The sequence below is a fragment of the Glycine max genome, chromosome 9 (assembly GCF_000004515.6).
Source record: "Glycine max cultivar Williams 82 chromosome 9, Glycine_max_v4.0, whole genome shotgun sequence".
NCBI classification, from domain to species: Eukaryota; Viridiplantae; Streptophyta; class Magnoliopsida; order Fabales; family Fabaceae; genus Glycine; species Glycine max.
The window spans coordinates 47,652,390-47,672,061 of record NC_038245.2 but is presented as its reverse complement, the minus strand read 5'-3'; the positions used below and the strand labels follow the sequence as shown (position 1 = coordinate 47,672,061).

At 32.0% G+C, this 19,672-nt stretch overlaps 3 protein-coding genes across 3 annotated transcripts; all 3 read right to left on the bottom strand.

The window, feature by feature from the left end:
* Positions 1–322: 322 nt before the first annotated feature.
* Positions 323–6,055, bottom strand: LOC100791400 (protein LUTEIN DEFICIENT 5, chloroplastic). The gene is made up of 15 exons (XM_003534479.5): positions 5,562–6,055; positions 5,129–5,342; positions 4,644–4,715; positions 4,421–4,531; positions 3,941–4,132; positions 3,646–3,807; positions 2,985–3,080; positions 2,802–2,903; positions 2,590–2,622; positions 2,191–2,271; positions 2,020–2,102; positions 1,456–1,587; positions 1,258–1,318; positions 1,013–1,078; positions 323–761 (listed from the first exon to the last, which is right to left on the bottom strand). Exons 1-15 carry the CDS (start codon positions 5,870–5,872, stop codon positions 576–578), a joined length of 1,902 nt encoding a protein of 633 aa, XP_003534527.1. The 5' UTR covers positions 5,873–6,055; the 3' UTR covers positions 323–575.
* Positions 6,056–16,861: 10,806 nt separating this feature from the next.
* On the bottom strand, positions 16,862–19,618 carry LOC100815848 (uncharacterized). The gene is made up of 3 exons (XM_006587754.2): positions 19,298–19,618; positions 18,245–18,374; positions 16,862–18,151 (listed from the first exon to the last, which is right to left on the bottom strand). Exons 1-3 carry the CDS (start codon positions 19,415–19,417, stop codon positions 18,123–18,125), a joined length of 279 nt encoding a protein of 92 aa, XP_006587817.2. The 5' UTR covers positions 19,418–19,618; the 3' UTR covers positions 16,862–18,122.
* Positions 17,052–18,095, bottom strand: LOC121172616 (probable UDP-arabinopyranose mutase 5). The gene has a single exon (XM_041005509.1). It carries the CDS (start codon positions 18,093–18,095, stop codon positions 17,052–17,054), a length of 1,044 nt encoding a protein of 347 aa, XP_040861443.1.
* Positions 19,619–19,672: the final 54 nt, after the last annotated feature.

The window sequence follows — 19,672 nt, the reverse complement described above, 5'->3', positions numbered from 1 at the left end:
TTAGAATTTACATAAATGAAATTATATAATTATGTTTTATTATTTATATACATATCTAAATAAATTTTTAAAATAGTTATATCATTAGATACACATCATATCGTTGAATTGGAAACATAAGTTATAATAAATCCTTTGACAAAGTCTTTAAGTTTTACAAATAAAATTTTTAACATATCTATTACCTGTGGATCATAGTATTCAAATAATAACTCCCCCCCAAATCCAAATGATTAAACTAACGTACATACTACAATTTTTTAGTAGCTATTTCATTAACAGAGTAGAAAATCAAAATTATTTTGTGCAGCCTCTTCTCATATGTATTTAAAGTTGTATTTATATATTTATAATTTGTGTATTTCAACCTTTTCAATAAGAACTGTAAAGGCGTGAAGGATTTGAAGTTTAGTTCTCTTCCTTGCGAAAGGAGCGGGGTTGGGGGGATTGTTGGGGACATCAAGCCTCACCTTACTACATATTTCACAGAAGCAGCTAAAAGAATGTAAAGAATACTACTTTTTTTCCCCCTTTGCACTCATTGTATGGTTTATGATTTGTTTATACACCAGCAATTAGGACTGAGCCTGATAAATTTCTCCTTTCTGACTTACTTCATCCTGATCAGAAAGGCTTATGGATGGATCCACTTCCATAGTTGACATCTGTAATGAGGGCACAATAGGAGGTTTTATTCTGTGTGTTACAGTCATCTTCAACCCTTGTGTTGTATGAATTGTAGCTCCAGTGGTCATCTCAACCTATGAGAAACAATGATTCAGTCAGATTCTAGTAACGTCATGGCAAGCCAAGTTGCAAACCAATAAATGGGGATGTGTAGTTCATTCTAATATCATGTTTGATCATCGTTAACCTAAAGCTTTATTAAGAAAAGTTCAGGCAATCTTTAAGAACATCGTTCTGGAGCTTAAAGGTTTTGCTAAAAAATTTAAAACAATATCCTCAGACTTCATCAACGCTTGAAAATATAACAACAAACTAATAAACTTACTGGAGGAGCTCCAACTGCTATTTGAAAGTTGAACCGTCTCATAAGCATTGCAAGTGCTACTACCGTCTTTACAATAAGCATCACAGAAGCATACAAACATAAATAATCATTAGTATGCGCCATAGCATTTGCTCATTGTAAGTCTAAAGAAAACTGAATCTACTCGTAATTATAAGATTCTCCTACTTGATCATCGGCAAATATCATATAACCAAAATATTTAACAACATAGCAATGAACATTACCTCGTATGAAGCAAACAAATCACCTACACATTTCCGTGGTCCGCCACCAAACGGAAGATATCTGAAAGAAAGAGAATAACAGTATTACTTGCTTGTAAATTACATTAAAAGATAAACTCTTGGTCTAATGTAAGACAGCATCCCCCTTAACATGAGAGGATAGAAGTCATACAAATAGATTAAATCTAAACAATATACTTGAAGTTTTGATTTGTCTCATTAGGACTTGGTCCATCTAATGCCCATCTTTCAGGTTTAAACTTGTCAGCATCATCCCATAGTTTTGGACTGCGATGCAGGTTCCATACAGATATAAAGATATCTTCACCTCTGCAAATAATTAATGATACAAAAATCACCATGGATCAGAAAGGAAGATGTATTGAGAGAAAACAATTATACTATATCTCTTGAGGATTCCCTAAATTACACTGACATCTTCATCAGAAAAGTTTGCCTTTGGTTTTTCACCTGTAGAGAAGCCTGTATAGCTTAATACGTGTGTGGATAAATTTTAAAAGAGTTTAGCTATGAAAATTGAAAATAGGGAGGTCAGTTTTTTTCTCAAGTTGAAGTGATTTAATCAAATCTTTAGGAGGTTAGTGTAATTTACTCTATAACCAGGAGCTTTGAGTTTACAGTTGTGATTAATGCTAAAAGAAAATTGAAGATGAAACAAAAAGAGTAAGACTTTTAAACAAGACAAGAAAATTGGCAAAACTATTAACCAGCCAATCAAGACCAAATTTTTATTGTAATTACCTCTTTATAGGGTACTCTCCAAGAACATCATCCTCAAGAGAGCGGCGAATTAACACAGGTGGTTGTGGGTAAAGCCTCAATGACTAACAATTGAATATATTTATAAAAGTCAATTAGTAGCGCTATAGAATATCGAGATGAAACATCATGAGAAGTGTGCCATCTTTATACCTCATTGATCACTCGGGTTGTATATTTGAGTTTCTTCATGTCTTCAATAGTTGGATATCGATCTCCAAGTACAGAGTCAACCTATGAAAAATCATGTATTATTAGATTCTTCTGATCTGGAAACCCAATATGATATTTTATACTAGGTTGAAAGTTAAGGGCCTGTTTGGTTTCAAAAAATGTCTTTGTTTGCATTTTTAATTACAAAAATGCACCCTATCTTCAGTTTGTTTTCTGTTTTCAAATATTTGAATATGAATCAGTAAAACAACTTTTTATTGTTTTTACTGTTTTCTACACAAATCTTTGAAAACAAACAACAAAGTGACATTACCATAATTAAAAGTGAAATAGAAATCACTTTCTCAAATGAAACAGTCCCTAAGAATCTCATGAAACCTCTTCTTGGAGCTTGGACACAACTCTAGGCTCCTGCAGGGAACAAAAAAGGAGAAGAAAAAATTCTTGTATTAGTCATTACTGCATTATAAATTGATTATTCACTTTACTGACTACAAACAAACAATTTTTAAGTGTATTCATCTCAATCCGGGGTTGATGAGAAGAAATAACTGCAATGTTCTATTGAACCGTAGCCACGTCTTTATTACCTTGGATAGAAGATAAAAGGTCCAAGTTAAAACAGCAGCTGATGTTTCATGTCCAGCAATGAGCATAGTCATTAAGTCATCACGAAGTTGCTTACTTGACACCTACAAAGAGTCACTATTTCATACTTTGCAGTCATCCAGTTTTTTTATTAAATAAAATCATTTGAGATACGGCTAACATACATCATCTCCTGATGCCAACAAGAAGTGTAGAATACTTGGATCTTTTTCATTCATGTACTCCTCATGAAACTGTAACTCTTCTTCATCCACCATTTTCTGAAAATGATAATGGAAAAATATATCAAACAAAGAAGAGTTATGATGAATCACAGAACTGTATTTTGATGTAAGACTGGCCAAGAGCAATAATATATAAGCACATCCATATTCTGGGTAAACTACCAAAGATTCCAACCTATGCTCTAAATATCTAAACCATAGAAGTTTTCCTAACTAACTCATGAACAGAAATGAAAGAATAATCAGATGTCAAGTGCTTCAATTTGGATGAAACTTAAATAATGGAAAATAGAAGAACAAACATGTGATTCATTTTAATGATGGTCATGTTAATCACCAAGTGATTCCTCGGAATTTGACTAGTGCTAACAGTTTAGGAATCAAGCTCTAGTACCAAACTTTAGAATAGAAGATAGTGCCAAAGATCGTGAAAAGATTTTATTATGATGAACATAAATTTATAATCATAGGAGGTGCAAGAATGTAGACAGCATATCAATATTTACAAGTGCCTTTCTGCAGTGGCATCACATACTGCATACCATCTTATGTGAACCTATTTTGAGAATACAAGCCTGTGTCCCACGAATGACAAAATTACCTTGCATATTGCTATCAAATCATCAAGAGTATCATTGATGAATTTGAGAGCTGCATTAACCTTCCTTAGACGTGGTGATATGTCTTTCCATATTGGGATCTCCCAGACTGGAATTGGAGCAACACTTCGATCTTCTGCTTCTCTCAGTACAGTATAAACAGCCTGATATAATTAAATTAAGTGCAACAATATGAAGCTTGTACATAAATAACTTCCTTGGTATGAGCCAATTGTAAACTGAAACTGTGGACTTAGTAAAATACACAAGGATAAGGGAATATTCCAAAAACTATACCTCAACTATACCAGTGTCATTTGATAAACTATCAAAATCATAATTGAATACTGCCTTGCCAATGATGTCCAAGGTCAATCGAGAGAAAAGTGATTCCATCTCAACATCTTCTCCATCGGATGCAGCAGCATCTAGCTTCTGGCAGAGCCTATCTGAAGCTTGTCCGAAAAGGCCAATCATAGCTGCTACATACTATAAGCACAATTGGGAAATGAAATCAAAAACAAGATAGAGATGCTGTGGCAGAGATTTAAGCAAAAGTGAGAATGATGTAGTAAGTAGTAACAAACATCTCTCAAAACCATAAAATGAATATATCAAAATATGATGCTCTATGCTGACTATGCATATCATGTCATAAATGACATTCTCCAACTTAAGAAGGGAACCCTTTAAATCATGACTTTAGCAGCCAAGAAATCTATCTAGGATATGATTCAAAGTGACTATAAATAAATCAGTCCAAAAACACTAGAATACCTTCTGGTGCAATGCTGGAACTATGGCACGACGTCTAACTCGCCATATTTCACCATCGGCTGGGATGAGCCCTTTCCCCATTACAAAGTCTAGGATCTCAGCCAAGATACCCTGCACATGAAGAAGTACTAAAAATAACATGCAAGTACAATGTACAAAAGAAGGCCAAGAACAGAAAAGCAATTGTACAGCAGCAGTCATTGTTGAATGTTGAGTTGATTACCTTTGAATAAGACTTTGAATTGTCTCTCAATATGTGTTTTGCAATAGAGGGATCTGATACTATTAGAAAGGACTGCAAGACAACCAAGAGCAAAACTCAGTTATCCCCTATACGGTGCCCTTCTGTTCATTGATAAAGTTTGGGGTTAAGGGAGTTTCTCCCTTTTCCAATGCCATGGAAAACCATAAACATAAGATCAAGCAAGTCAAAGTGTCAAACCCCATTGGTATCACACAAGGTTTTAAAAAAGGGTCTACAACCGCAATTTCGACCTCAACATCAAGGTTCATGGGGTCTCCATAACCACAAGGTGACTGCAATTGTGGCCACATCTACCCCATTTGCTTGCTATTTCCCTCAATATCAAGGAACATAATGAAGCCACGACCGCAATTTAAAACCTTGCTATCCCACATAAGGCATTGTTTCCAAAGAGAAATAAACTACATTTCAGCTGAACAACAAATAAGAAAAACAGAACTAACCTTTGGTCCAAAGGTCAACCTAAAAATCCCACCATATGTGAGGTAAAGTTCATACAAGGGAATGAAGAAGGCCACACTTCGAATAGCTTTGATTGACCCTTTTGCCTCAGGAATTTTGGGTTGCAAGCCACCCCCTTCAACCCAACCAGACAAAAACTCCAGAACTTCATTGGGCGCCCCCACCTTTGCCAAGCCCTCCATTATTGAAAGTAAACTATATCAAACCCAACAGAAAACCAAACAAATAAATAAACAAAAACCACTCTTTCACTATACCCAATTCAAATTACTCACCACACTAGAGTTAGACCGAAATTGAAGATACATGGGGATGCTAACAACCACCCCATCATAGTATTAACACAAAAGTGAAGAAAAATTCCTACGAAAAAATAAAATTTTGAAACTTTTAAAGGGTTTTTTTTATGCATACACAGATTTCTGCCTCACGGTGAATTCCCCTGAGGCAATCTTAGCAGACAATGCAGCTCGTCGTTTGTCTTCGAGAATGCGCTCCACTTGTTTTACATCTTCATCATCCACCGAATTCGGGTCTCTGTCATTCGAAGATGAACATGTAATCACAGAGGAACAAGACCCTCTCTGTGTTGTTATGGAACATGGAAAACAAGAAGAAGAAGAAGTGAATTTGAGTCCGTTAATGGAAATCTGTTTGGCATGGAAGCGTTGAGTGGAGATTGAAAGAGGAGGAGGAGCACGAAGAAGAGCAACGTGGGAAGCCATGGATGGCACCAAAAAGTGTTGCTGTTGTTGCTGAAGGAGCAGTGGACAACAGATAAGTGTATAAGTATAAGTGGTTAATGCACTAACGCAACATAACACAACACTTGATACTGTGTCTGTGTACCGTGTGTAAGCTTCTTTTCTCCGTGTAATCTTGAGTAACCAACGATGAACAACTTGATTAGATGCTATTTCCGGACTCTTGTCTTGTTCTTTATCTTCATTTTTTCCCCGTCAATAACTACGGTTATTTTCGTACGAGAGTATCGTGACAAGAAAATTCGTATCCGTGATTACCTGTTCAAATCCGTTTCCACTTTGACGAATAATATTCAAGTTGATTAGGTATAGGTTTGGGTTCGAGTTTTTCCCGTCGGGTACGGATACAAGATGACTAGATCCGTTTTGACCCCGAACCCGAACCTGTCCCGCCACTTAGAATCTTTAAAATTTTTGCATAATTTAATCAAAAGGCATAAAATTTTTATTACTAGTTAATTTTATTTTAGAATTTTTACATAATTTAATATTATTTTCTTAACAATTTTTGTAGACAAATATGCTATGATAAATTTATAGATATATAAGTGATTAAAAATAAATGTTTAACAATTAATTTATTTTTTCTAAAATTAAATTTTTAATATTTTTTTACAAAAAAATATTATTTTTCTAATTTGAATTAGGTATGGGATGGGGTCGGGAATACCCGATACCCGACGGGTATGGGGATGAGATAATAAACTTTAACCCGTCGAGTATCAGGTACGGATACGAGAATATGTTGGGGAGTCAGGTAAGGGATTAGGGAGACAATACCCAAACCCGCCCTGCCCCTCCCCTCATATATATTATCAATCCGTGTGAGACTTACCGATATGGATCACTAAGAGAGTTATGGATTACCAATCCCTAAGCTCCATACGAATTGACGGGACTTATAAGTTACGACTTTCGTGTTATTAGCACATTCAAATCAACTTAATTAATAGGTCAATTATCTTAAAAAATAATTAACGTCAATATATATACTACTAAAATTTCTAATGTATATTTAATACACATATAAGTTTACATAATAAATTTTGTAACAATTAATCTTGATCTAATAATGTATTTTTTTTTACATATAAATTTTTATTAAATCTATATGTAAACTTATGTTTAAAATTTATATATCTAAAAAAAATATTATTAGATCAAAATTAATTATTATAAAACTTATTATGTAAACTTATATGTGTATTAAATATATATTAAAAATTTTAGTGTTATATATATATCAAAGTTAATTATTTTTTAATATAATTGATCTATTAGTTTAGTTGGTTAGAGTGTCATGCTAATAATGCAAAAGTTATATGTTTAAAACATGATTTGAGTCTTAAATATGTAGTTACATTAAATATTTAGAGAAAGAGTTTTATCACCATAGTGATCTTAATTAATTCAAACAGAATTGACTCTGATGGAGGGTATCTATGGTCTAAACAAAAAAAAAAATTAATGTAACTTGATTTATGTTGAAACTTGTTACGTTTAACAGAAAACAGAGAAATAGTTTTCAACTCAACTTCAATTTGCATGAAAGTCATGTTAAATTCAAATATGAAAATGATTTGTCGAACATGTACGCACAACTTTCTATGAAGCTTAAGCCTAAGTTTGGTTGGTCAAATGTAAAACCAGATACATCTTAAGTGTTGCATCAAGTTTATTACTTGAAATATTAGTACTTTGACAAGTTAGTCAATGAAAATAGTGGATATCATGATTCAAATAGGATTAACATTATATTCTTATAAGAGAATAAAAAAACTATTTGATAGAGTATAATGAAATACAATAAAAGTGAATTGAGATAAAAGTTTTAAATTAAAATACATGGTAAAAGCGCATCATCTCGTTTTACTATTCATTTCACTTATTTTTAACTAATTTTCACTACAAACAAATGGGGATAAATGGGTTGGAAAAAGAGTTAAGGAGATAAATACTACATGTTCGGGAAGTTAGAAGAAAATGGTGTGTATTATTACAACAGATCTAAAATAAAGTGATGAATGTAAAAAATGCAAACAATCAATTTGGTTTTATGTCACAAACGTGTACAATAACATTTATTTTGGTTATCTTTGGCAAAATTATACGAAAAATTAGTTGAAAGTTGAAAAATTAGCTGAAAGTTAAAAAGATATCCAATATCTTTTAAGTTAACTTATTAAATCATAAGTGTTTAGTAAAACTAGTTGTTGAAATAGTTAAAAAATGTAAAAAGACACACATAACATATTTTAAAAAAAAAGTAATAAGAAAATTAAATAAATACTTTAAAGATAAAAAATATAAAAAAGCTAGAAATTAGAAGTTAGTATTTCAAAAAATGATACTTCAAGTAATATTTCAAAAAATGTTAAAAGTTACTAAAAATATTAAAAATAACATAAATAAGTTTTTCAATTAATAAAAAAAGATAAGAACTAACGGTCGGATATATCATTTATCTTTTACAAAGATGGATTGAAAGGTACCAAAGTAAAAAGAAAAAAAAAGGCCTTCTTGCATATGATTTTTATTGACTTAAAAAAAAGCTTATGAGGAAGTGTCAAAAGAAATACGGTGAATTAATAACAAGAATCTATATTTATGTAGTGAAAAAACAAGAATCTATATTTATAAATAACAATTCAGTTTAGGATTCTTTAAAAAAAATCAGTTTAAGATTTTCTCACCTTCTAATAAGAGAAATCATCGACCTGGTAGAATATGTAAGAGAAGACAAAGAATAAAAAATTAAGAAAATAACATTTTTGTCAATAAAGGTGAAAATAACATTTTTGTCATTAAAATAGAAAATAAAGAAGGAAAAGGAACAAATCTTTGAAAATAAAATAACATTTCCCAATTAAAAGGAAAATAAAAAATAATAATATTTTCTCTAACCAAATACAGTAATTTCTTAATTTTCTAAATAAAAATACTAAATATTAAAATTTAACATTCCCTATTTAACTTTTTCCTAAAAACTTAAAAGCATTCTCTATCAAACATTGCCTGAATGCCTGAAAGGGTTTTGTAGGGTATGGATTAAAACTGAATCTTATTATTAAAAGTGCATTTACATATAATCCTTCACGTTCTTGTGGAGTGAGTGTAATGGATTTGCGTTAAGAGGGATTGGTCCCTGTGATTCTTTCACAGATATCGTGAAGGTGACATGATTGTTGATCACTATTGCTTTTCATTTTCGGATTCTTCCCTTTGATGTCGTCTAGTATTGCTATAGTTTTTCTTGGGGCCCTTTAATTTGCCTCTCATGTGCACCAAAATGAAATATAATCCATTACTTTTATGAGTTTAATTTTTATGTATTAATGTTAAATTTTTATACTGTTAATGAGTAAAAATTATATGGTAAATATGACTTTGACGGTATTTTTTTAAGTTACGGTAATTATTGTTACTTAATATATAAATTTATTATACCTAATAATTTGTGATAATAATTTATGATTGAATAATAAATTATATTATAAAAATTATTTATAGTACGTGCGAGTCTATATTTACGTTATATTTATTTAACTGTTGTTATAGGCTTATAGCCTGTTCATTTTGATTGTCAGGCATAACATTATAAACTCCTTCCCTCCCCTCACACCCCGTGTTCTCTATGAATTTTCTTTTAATCTATCATTTTAGATATCTTTAATTATAACTTAAATTTTAGTATTTTTAAATAGAAATGACCAATTATTATTTATTATAAATCTAAAATATAATTTATTTGCTCAAAAATATTTATTTATTATAGATTTTAATCAATCCTACGCCATTATTAGTAATATATATATATATATATATATATATATATATATATATATATATCTTACAGGACAATATTGTTATATTATTTAATAATGTAATATTTTATATTTTAAATCAAAATTGATTTTAAATATATATCATTATTAGCGCGGTAATAAACTTTTCATATGTCAAAAACCAAATATTATTAAATTTAATTAATTAATTATTGAAATTTCACTTTAAGATTAAGAAATAGATTAAAACAAAGTAAAAAAATTTAAAAACAAATATTATCACTCTAATGTACTTTAACAAATAGACATTTTTCAAGACAGAGAACAAGAGAATGAAATGCTTAAATATTTATTGATATAATTGAAACAAAATGAGTTTTTGTTGCAAATCAATGGCACATGGGAAGAGAGACATATCGATCTTCTCCATATTTGATGTCATGCATAACAAAATGATATTAGTATATAAAAAAAATTAAGGTGCCTAAATGGGTACCCATGAAATATGATGGAGGTGGCAAATATGATTAAGTGGTGCTTAAATCAGTTCTTTGAGTTCATGTTCTGCTTCACTGTCTCTGCATTATCTTTGACGTATTCAGCTGATTCTTTAGTCTTTCCTACGACATTGTCTGCAGCTCTATTGGCTGTGTTCTTAGTGGATTCCCATGCCTCTTGCATTGTCTGCTTTGCTTTATCAGCCATGTTTTGAGCACTTGCTGACATCTGACCAGCCATCTTATTTGTCTTGTTAGCCATCTCGTTTTTCTTGTTAGCCACCTATTTAAATATTAAAGATCAATCATAATAACATTTAATGATACGATACATATATGAATTAACTTTTTAGTATAAGTGTGAAACATTTAACAAATTAAGTTTTAGTATTGTAGTGTATTCCTTCTTTCAATTTGACTTTATTTTTTTTCAACCACATTATCATAATGCAAAATATTCATCCACTTTGCCGATGAGTGAAAAATTTGACTAATTAATTTTATTGAAATTTATATTTTTTTTATTATTTTTATATGCACAATTGAACTCAAGAGTCAAGAACTTATTGAAGAAATCCGAGTTTAGTTTCACCCTCATCAATCACTTGTTGATTAATTAGACTTTCATTGATTTAATGAGTTAGATATCCTATAAATATTTTCTAGCTCTACCCATATATAAGGGTGACCATGAATTAATATATTGTCAGTGGTAATATTACATGTTCCGCTGTGGAGTAAGCCTTGTCTTGAGCTTCGTTCAAACTGTTAATGACTGTTTCACTAGCTCCTTGTGTGGTGCCTTCAGCAGTTGCTGGGCCTTCTCTAGGAACCTACAAATTAAGATAGTAGAATTGTTCAATACAAAAGATTTTGGAAAGAATAATATATAAGCTGGAAAATATAATAATATTAGACTATAAGTCATATTCAACTTTCTTTTCCCATTTTCTTCCTCAAATTAATTAATCACAGAGACATATAGCGCGCGCACATATGTATATATAAACACACAAAATTGAATTATTTAATTACTTGGATAGGTCTAGGGGTAGCAGCTGCGAAAACCCTAGGATTCCAGGCACGAGACCTAGCAATTCTTGCTCCAGCATGGCCAAACTTAGGGAGGGATGTGACTAGGGTGAAGCTTGCCATTGTCTTGTCTCTTGAAATTAGTTTCTTTCTTTTCTTTGTCAGGGAATTGTATAAGATTTTGTTGTATTGCAAATCATTATGAATATGTATATATAGTGCTCCTCAGCGGTTAGTTCGGGTGACAAGAGTAATTCACGCCCACTAGTGGTAGAAAAAGAGACTCATGATCAATGGTCTTAAAGACCCAGTCTTATAGCCAGGACAGTTAATTAATTAGCTACTTGTAAGGAAAATACATTACCAAAAAGACAAACTTTTTTCTTTTACTTCTTGGAAAAAAAGAAGTAAAATCAACTAGTTCGTATATATTTTTGTATGGCGTGACTGCTGGCGGTATAATTTATTAATTTAACGGTAGGATTAATTAATTTATTTTGTATTGCCTCGACAATTTTTCATGCAATTGGTTTTGCACCAAATGGACATGTTATATAGCTAGTAGTAACCTTTGGGTGCTTATGAATCACTCAAAATCGTGAAAAAGATAAAGGTGGATATATAGCTAGTAGTTAACAGATAAGATTAAATGCCATGTAAAGTGTGGTGTTTATGGATTTCTCAAAATCGAATAGTTGTTCCCAATTGTCCATAAATTAACACAAACCTTTTTAATATATTTTTTTCTTTCTCATTCACGATTTTTAAAATTTTTTCTTAGAAGTCATCCTTTTTAACACTTTGAAGTCAACCATGTTTAATTTTAGATTTTTTAAGTTGTGATCACATAAAAGACGTATCCTTTTGATTATATAGGACATAGTATTAATTATTTCATTTAAACTATTCTCAACTATCTAGCCTCAAACATGCATGATATTTGGAGCTCTCTCATTCCTATATTTTGATTTATTTGTGTCTCTCCTTTCATCATTATCACCCGAGATGTTACAATCCTTATCAATCTTTTTGAGGAATGTTTGATACGACTTGCTTTGAAATATGGGCAAATGGTATACATTCACTTTCACCATTCTAAGAATTCATGTTAGAATGCCCTAATAGACATGGGTCAATTGGTTCAACATAGATGTGGCTCCAATTTGGGAACAATTAAGAAGAATCAATTTAATTAATGCAGAAAAGCAATGTGGAAGCTTTAGGAAAATCCGCACAAGGTGGAGAGAACTGGTGACGCAAGTCCAACCACATGATTTAAACTTCTCTAAACTATATTTGTTCATACTTATTCTTAGGTACATTGGAGAGTCCTTGTGTTAGGTTGGGGCCTCATATGGAAACTAGCTTCATCGATTTGATCACAACGAGAAAGGATTGAGGGCAACAATGAAGACATGAAATTTATCAGTAAATAATGAAGATGATGGCTTTAAGAAAAGTTTGGCACCTAAGAAAAAGGTATGAGAAGTAATATATTTACAAAGCTAAAGATCTTCCCAAGACAGCAATATTCAAGTACCAAAGACTTATGCACCTATACATGTTCAAACTATAATTAAGTAATTAGTAATTACTACTCTTCAGAATCGTCACAAAATTGCCTAACCAACCAGCAACCATGATCTAATATGGGTTGCTCTTTGGATCTTTCATTAATGTTACAAGTGGGCTTTGTTAGACTTTAGACAATCATTAGTTTTACAAGTGAGTCTAATTGAACTTAATCAAACATCATTGTAACATTTCATATTGTATTTTTAAGATTGTATTCTTATTCTTATTTATTATTTATAATATATGTTAAATATTTATTATATTTTTAGGTTTATTTTGTACCAAAAATATTACAGATCTATTATATTTATAATCTTAATTACGTAAAATATTTTATCCTATATTTTAGTCCTTCTAATTTGAAATTGCATCACCTTTTGGTCCTCAAAGTGGTTTAAATAGATTTTTTTAACCATTATTAATGTGTCAACATGTAAAAGTGTCTTTATTTTAATAAAAAAAATCAAATTATATTAAATTGCACCACCGTTAGTTTTTAAAAAAAATGTAAAAACATAAAATTAATTATAAACAAATTGCATCCTAAATAATTTTGTGATTATTATGTTATTATTTATATTTTAAATTATATTAAATATTCATAATATTTATAATAATAATAATGTTAATAATAAAATATTAGCAAAATATCAAAATAGCGACTATGATTATGACACTGTTTTTTTTTTTTTTTCAGATTTCATTTTTCTATAATAGAGAGTTCTATTATAGAAATTTCGATTCTACAATAAAATTGGATTCGATACTATACATAAAATAAATATCTATATAGATAGATAATTTGAAACAAAATCAATTTAAATATATTACATAATAAACAATTGGTATTTAGCCACCGAAATTTACTCTGCCGTTGTTTTTCCCATTGTTAACTCTTTCAAAGATGGAAAAATAGTTGGTTGCTGAGAAAATAATGCTCGGTCACCAAATCGATTGCTAGAATGTCAAAACTACTTTAAATAATAAACCAGTTTGCGACTGAAATAGTGACTATCGTTTAACCACCGAAAGTTTTGATGTCAAGAGTAGTCGTTCTTAAGTGCAAATGATGTTTTTTCATTCTGAGTGGCTAAACCGGCCGTGATTTGTAACTACAAATTTTCTGTCGCTAATTTTGATGACTAATCCAGAATTTTATGCTCATGTTCTTGAAATCGGTCTAATATAATTAGCAACTCATGAACTTGCCTGGGACAACCCTAATATGACTTGCCAATTCTCACATATGGATGTTCTTGCGTATTCTATTGAAGACTTTGAAGCATTTGTGGTGAAGAGGTTAATTGCTAATGGAAAGTCGGCATTCAAGAGGGCTTTCTAGTTATAGGTTATGGTAATACCTCCCAAGGTGTACACAAGAAGAAAAAACCTGACGAATAAAATGCACAATATTGTGAAAATAAAGATATACAACGTGACATTAAGCCAAAAAATGTTCTAGGATGAGATAACATTTTTTTTTTAATCTTTACACTTCAAAAGATTACTCTTTAATTATCAATTAGAAAACAACCTTTTAATGCATAAAAAAGGATACAAAACATTTCAGGTAAAATTACAATTTGAATATCCGAAGTCTAATTTTGTTTCAATCTTTAATTTTGTATATATTTATTTCTTTTTTTTAGCTCAATTATACCCTAAATCTAACATTATTTAAGATACTATCAAGAAACAATTTAATTAATTGAAATATAAAAAAATAAAGATATATAAAATTAACAATTGGACTAAAATTGTAAATTTTTTAAAATATAAAACTAAAATTGTAAAAAATAATAAAAGATTAAAATTGCAGATGAAGAAATAAAAGAGGACCAAAATTGTAATTTATCCAGCTTAATTTTTTCATATCAAACATTATCCGCTGGCTTAAGCTTGGTTCTATCTTTTAATTTTTGTTGATTTAGATGATGTGTGGATTTGAGTTCAAGATAGTGATGATTAATTATGTCTTTACTATGATTATTAGGTGTCTAAAATGAATAATAAAGCAGGGATGAGTTGGCTACAAAGGAGCATATTACAACAGGGCGTATGGACTGATAATTGCTTGATTTGTGTGCTTATATGTATTTAACTATTTATTAATGCATCAGGTAATCGCGAGAAGTTGGATTCAGATTGATCGCATAAATGACTGAACCTTGGCAGAGGAGCTTCCATTCATATATATTTTAGGTCATGAAAAATTAGATGATTATGAGAAATTTCTAAGAATTCATAAGCTTTTCAAAGCACACTTGTTAGTTAATAATTTTGGACTTGGTACTCTAATGTGTGTTCAGCGATTACCTTTGGTTTTAAAATTCGTAGAACGATTTCATGGTTAGCTTTGTTTTGATTATTGAATTTATTTGGAACCCTAGGCATCATTTGATTAAATAGATTAGTCAAGCTCTTTTTCCATAATTTTTTTTATTAGATTAAAGTTTATTCGTGAACATGATTGTGCATCATATGAAATAAGATAGAAGAGTTTGTTTTCGTCTATGATTATAAATGCTTTTGTGGAAAATAATCTAATTCTATTTGGAAATATCTATAACTCGAAACATTAGTTATTAAATGCATAGTAAAATAAGTTGTCATATTTCCATTATCCTAAGGATAATAGTTAAATAATCAACAAAGAATTTTTTTTTTTATTTGAAATCATGATAGATGTAAGTTTGATTAATAAAATTAAATGCTACATTTTCTAATAAAATCTGTTCATTTTTTATTTCTTAACTATTGTATGAAGGGACAACGATTAGAAAAAAAGGTACATTTATAAGGTTATGATTGACTAATTTTTTTAATTAGAAATTGCTTTGAAGTTAAAGTTTAAAATAAAAGCTTTAATATAATAAAGTGGAACCTATTTGAAGTTAAATGTCTTTTTATTAATATGGATATGCACCACGCCCAGTTTACAGATAGGTAAAGGAAAAACTCATTTAAATTACCTATGGGTAATTGGGTACCCATATATGCATTCGTCTTCTATCCGTGGCAAGATTTTACTACTGGATATTTGAGGGTACATTTCTTTAATCATGCCTACCCCCCACCCCCGATCTTCCCACCACCTAGCTTTTTTTGTTTGTTTATGAAATTTGTATTTTACCTCTCCCCTCAAAACCCAATTTCATACCTCCATTACTACTTCGGCAACATTCCATATATTTATTTTTTCACGTATCACGGATTTAGCGAAAAAAAATATGTGCTATATATTCTTTTGACAAGAATCACAAGATACACAATAAAAAAAAAAACGGAGGTGCAAAGATCAAACATGAGTGTGAATATTATATCACCTAAAACTTTTTTTCTTCAAAATTAGACTGAAACTATAGCAAACCCAATTATATTTTGTGTCGTGTTAGGCACCCCGACAATTATAGTTTATATTGCATGAAATGTAACATAAACCTAAAGCCATCCATGGCTTATTATTATCCACAATTAGAACACCGAGACACAATTGGGTTGCTATAGTTTTTCGGTTTATGCATGGCCTAAACCCAAATTGTAAAATGATATTAGAACCTCAAACCCTATCCCCCCAATAGTTGTTGTTAAACCTATCTGGCCACCAGCTATCGGGTGGTTAACAAATCACTCGCAAATGTTGAGTCTTGCAAACCTTACACTTAAGAATTCCTATCCTCGACATGAGGGTTAAGTGTTAGACATCTCACATTGACTAAGGATGTAGTCAAGATAGTATTTGTAAGTTTGGAGACAATTCTCATCCCATGAGCTAACTTTTGGAATTAAGTTAGAGGATCAAACCCAAATTCTATGATAGTATGATGACAATAGAGAATAAATGAGAATCAAGTTATTGGTCTCCAAATATGACATGGGTTTGCAGAACAATTCGACTCGTGTTCTCAAAATTGTTTCCTTGCTATTTGTGATTGAATCTCTAAACATGCAAAGCATTTATTCTATCTTTTAGAGAGGTTATAAAGAAACAAAGAAAAATAGCAGACTCAGAATTCTGTTCAAAGACCAATTATTGACAAAGCAAGACAGAATTTATTCAATTGTCACAAAACCAATAAGTATTATCATCATTTTATTCAGCCTTTAGTCTGTGTCAGGTAAAATGTAAGCTTAGTTCACTACAAACTGGAAAAAAAAGGCAGCTATAAATTAGTTAAATAACATAAAGAAATATAGAAGCCAATAAGGCAATAACCTTCACTCCTACAAGAGTCCTCAAGTTCAGGAGCTTTAACCAGATCTAACTGACTTCCAGAGCTTGACCCACTCTTCCATGGCTTGAGCAGCCTCTGAAAACATAGGATCAACCTTCCCCAGGTGCTCCTTCACTGTTTTGGCCACCTCGACCACGCAAGCCTCTGCTGTAGTTGCTGATTGTGGCAACCTTAATGACTGAAAGAAAGGAACAACATCCTCCATCAATTTCACCCCTTCCCACTCTTTCTTCAAGCTCTGTATTGCATCACCCCTTTCTGTTCTCCAAACATAAGGTAACCCACTTTTCACACCAAGGCCTAGGTGATCACATATAACTTTCACACACATTCCACACCATATATCTTCCATAGTTTCCCACCTCAATTTCCCTTCCCCTGCCAGCCTCAAAGCCGGGACCAATGCTGGACCAACAGCTTCACGGTTAAAGGCAATGTTGATTCCACTCACGGGCACCATGGCTCTCGAAGGAACAGTCAGAACTGCATCTACATATCGCAAATTCCTCTGCCCTGGCTTGAGAGCTTGTGTTGGAGCATCAAGGTCAGCCAGATTGAGCCATAACCCACATGACAGAGCACAATCAACCCCACTTCGCAGGCTGAATGGGTACCCACGAACAAAATCTGCACCCTTACAGAATGGATCATACAGTGTATTAAAGAAGAAGGGGGTGGCAGGAGTCTGCAGGTTCACAATATGCTGAGCCACAGCATCCACCAAAATCCCTGAATTATCTTTTGCAGGAACACAATCATCATCAATGCAGACAACATACTTTTTCCGTGAAATTAGGAAGCCAAAATATCTACAAGCATAGCCAGAGAAGCGAACAGAAGTGGAAGAACCCACCACTTGCTCGATCTGAGACTTTGTATACACATCCACGCTGAAGCCTACAGGAATTTGGAGTTCCTCCTTGAGGTCAGGATCTTTTACTATTATCAGGTGAAAGCGGGAGAAAATTGGCCTCCATTCATTCATAAAAGTTGTAAGATCAGAATGCAGTGCACCAATCACAATGTCCACTTCATTATCGTTGATAACTGCTTGAGACATCTTGCAAGGTACAGACTATCTTACAAACTAAAAGTCTGATTTTGCCTCAGAACACCCTGTACATAGATATTCAAAGGTCAGAAAAAGAAACCTATGTCACTACGGGAATAGCTACTGTATGTATTAGATAAAATCATAAAATAACTCACTGGTGGGAAGCACAGGGGTCAAAATATGTTGGATATTGAGTGCCTGAACAAATGAGAGGACTTCATCCTTACCAGTTGCTATAAAAAGTCTCAGAACTTTCTCAGTCAGCTTCCCAGCCTTCAATATTCTCTGTCCATGAAAACCATGTAATGCAATGAGGATGCTGAATGATAATGACAGAATAAAACTTCAGGGTAGGATGAAAGAGCCATCACTCATATTTATATAGACAACAAAAGGATAGAAACCAGATCCATAATATTTGACATTCCCATCCCAGTTATGAAACATGATTCACAAATTCCACAAAAACCAAAAAACTTGTTAAAAAAAAAAAAGCCTCACTTGTTTAGTCCAGTTAAGAACCAAAACAACGTTTACAGCAACAGGGAAAAACACACTTCAAAATTTGATATCCCGAAAAAGAAAACAGGAGTTAAAGGAAAATCGGACTCTAGGAAGTCCCCAACCAACCCTCATCCCCCAAAAAGACCAAACAACATAACTATCAATTCAATCTTGTACCAGTGAGAATTGAAATTTGTTTCATAATTTGCTTAACGTGAGTCCTTGGAATTTTCAAAAAGTACAAAACTTAGATGCAATTTCTTATGTACTTTCGGTATTATTCTCTAATCAGAATTGGAATCCCACCTCTATGATTCATGCAATAATGGTTTCTATAAACCAATAACATGGGTAAAATAAAATCAAACTAAGATTTTGATAGGAGAACATAGGTAAAATAACTATATCTAAGTTTTTTTTTCCTTACAGAAAATGATAAGAAAAGAAAGGCCAAAGAGCTTGCAGCTGCATAACCTTTCAATGATACGAATGCAACAACAACAACAGCAATTTACGAGCAAACCTTGATTTTTACAGAAGATCTAAAGAAGAGGCGTTAATAAAAGCAAAAGGGCATGTCGCAATCAATCAATCAATCAGAATCAAGAAAAGATGAATAAAGGGCATGCAAGTACAACCATAGTTAACTACGAAGTACGGTATTAGAATAAGAAAGAAGAGAAAAGATAAGTAGTGGTACTCGCCAGGAAGAGGTCGAGGAGGATGTGATCAGGGACATGGGAGAGATCGGAGATGTCGGAGAGATTAAGAACCGCAGAGTCAACCGTGAGAGACAAGAGCGATGGCGGTGTTTTTGTTTTCATTCATTCACTTCACTCATCCCTAAATAATAACAATAAATTATGGCTATGGCTACTATTGCGCCCTCTCTCTCTCGCTCATTAAAGAATTGGTCCCAACACAAGAAGGAAGAAGGGGCACCAGATCCTTGAATATCTCTCTCTCTCTCTCTCTCTTGTAAAACACGAAATTGATAATAACAAAACAAAAACAAAAAGAAAGAAAAAAAGGTTACGCCTGCTTCGGCTTTTCTCTTCACTCGCTTCTCTCTCACGTGC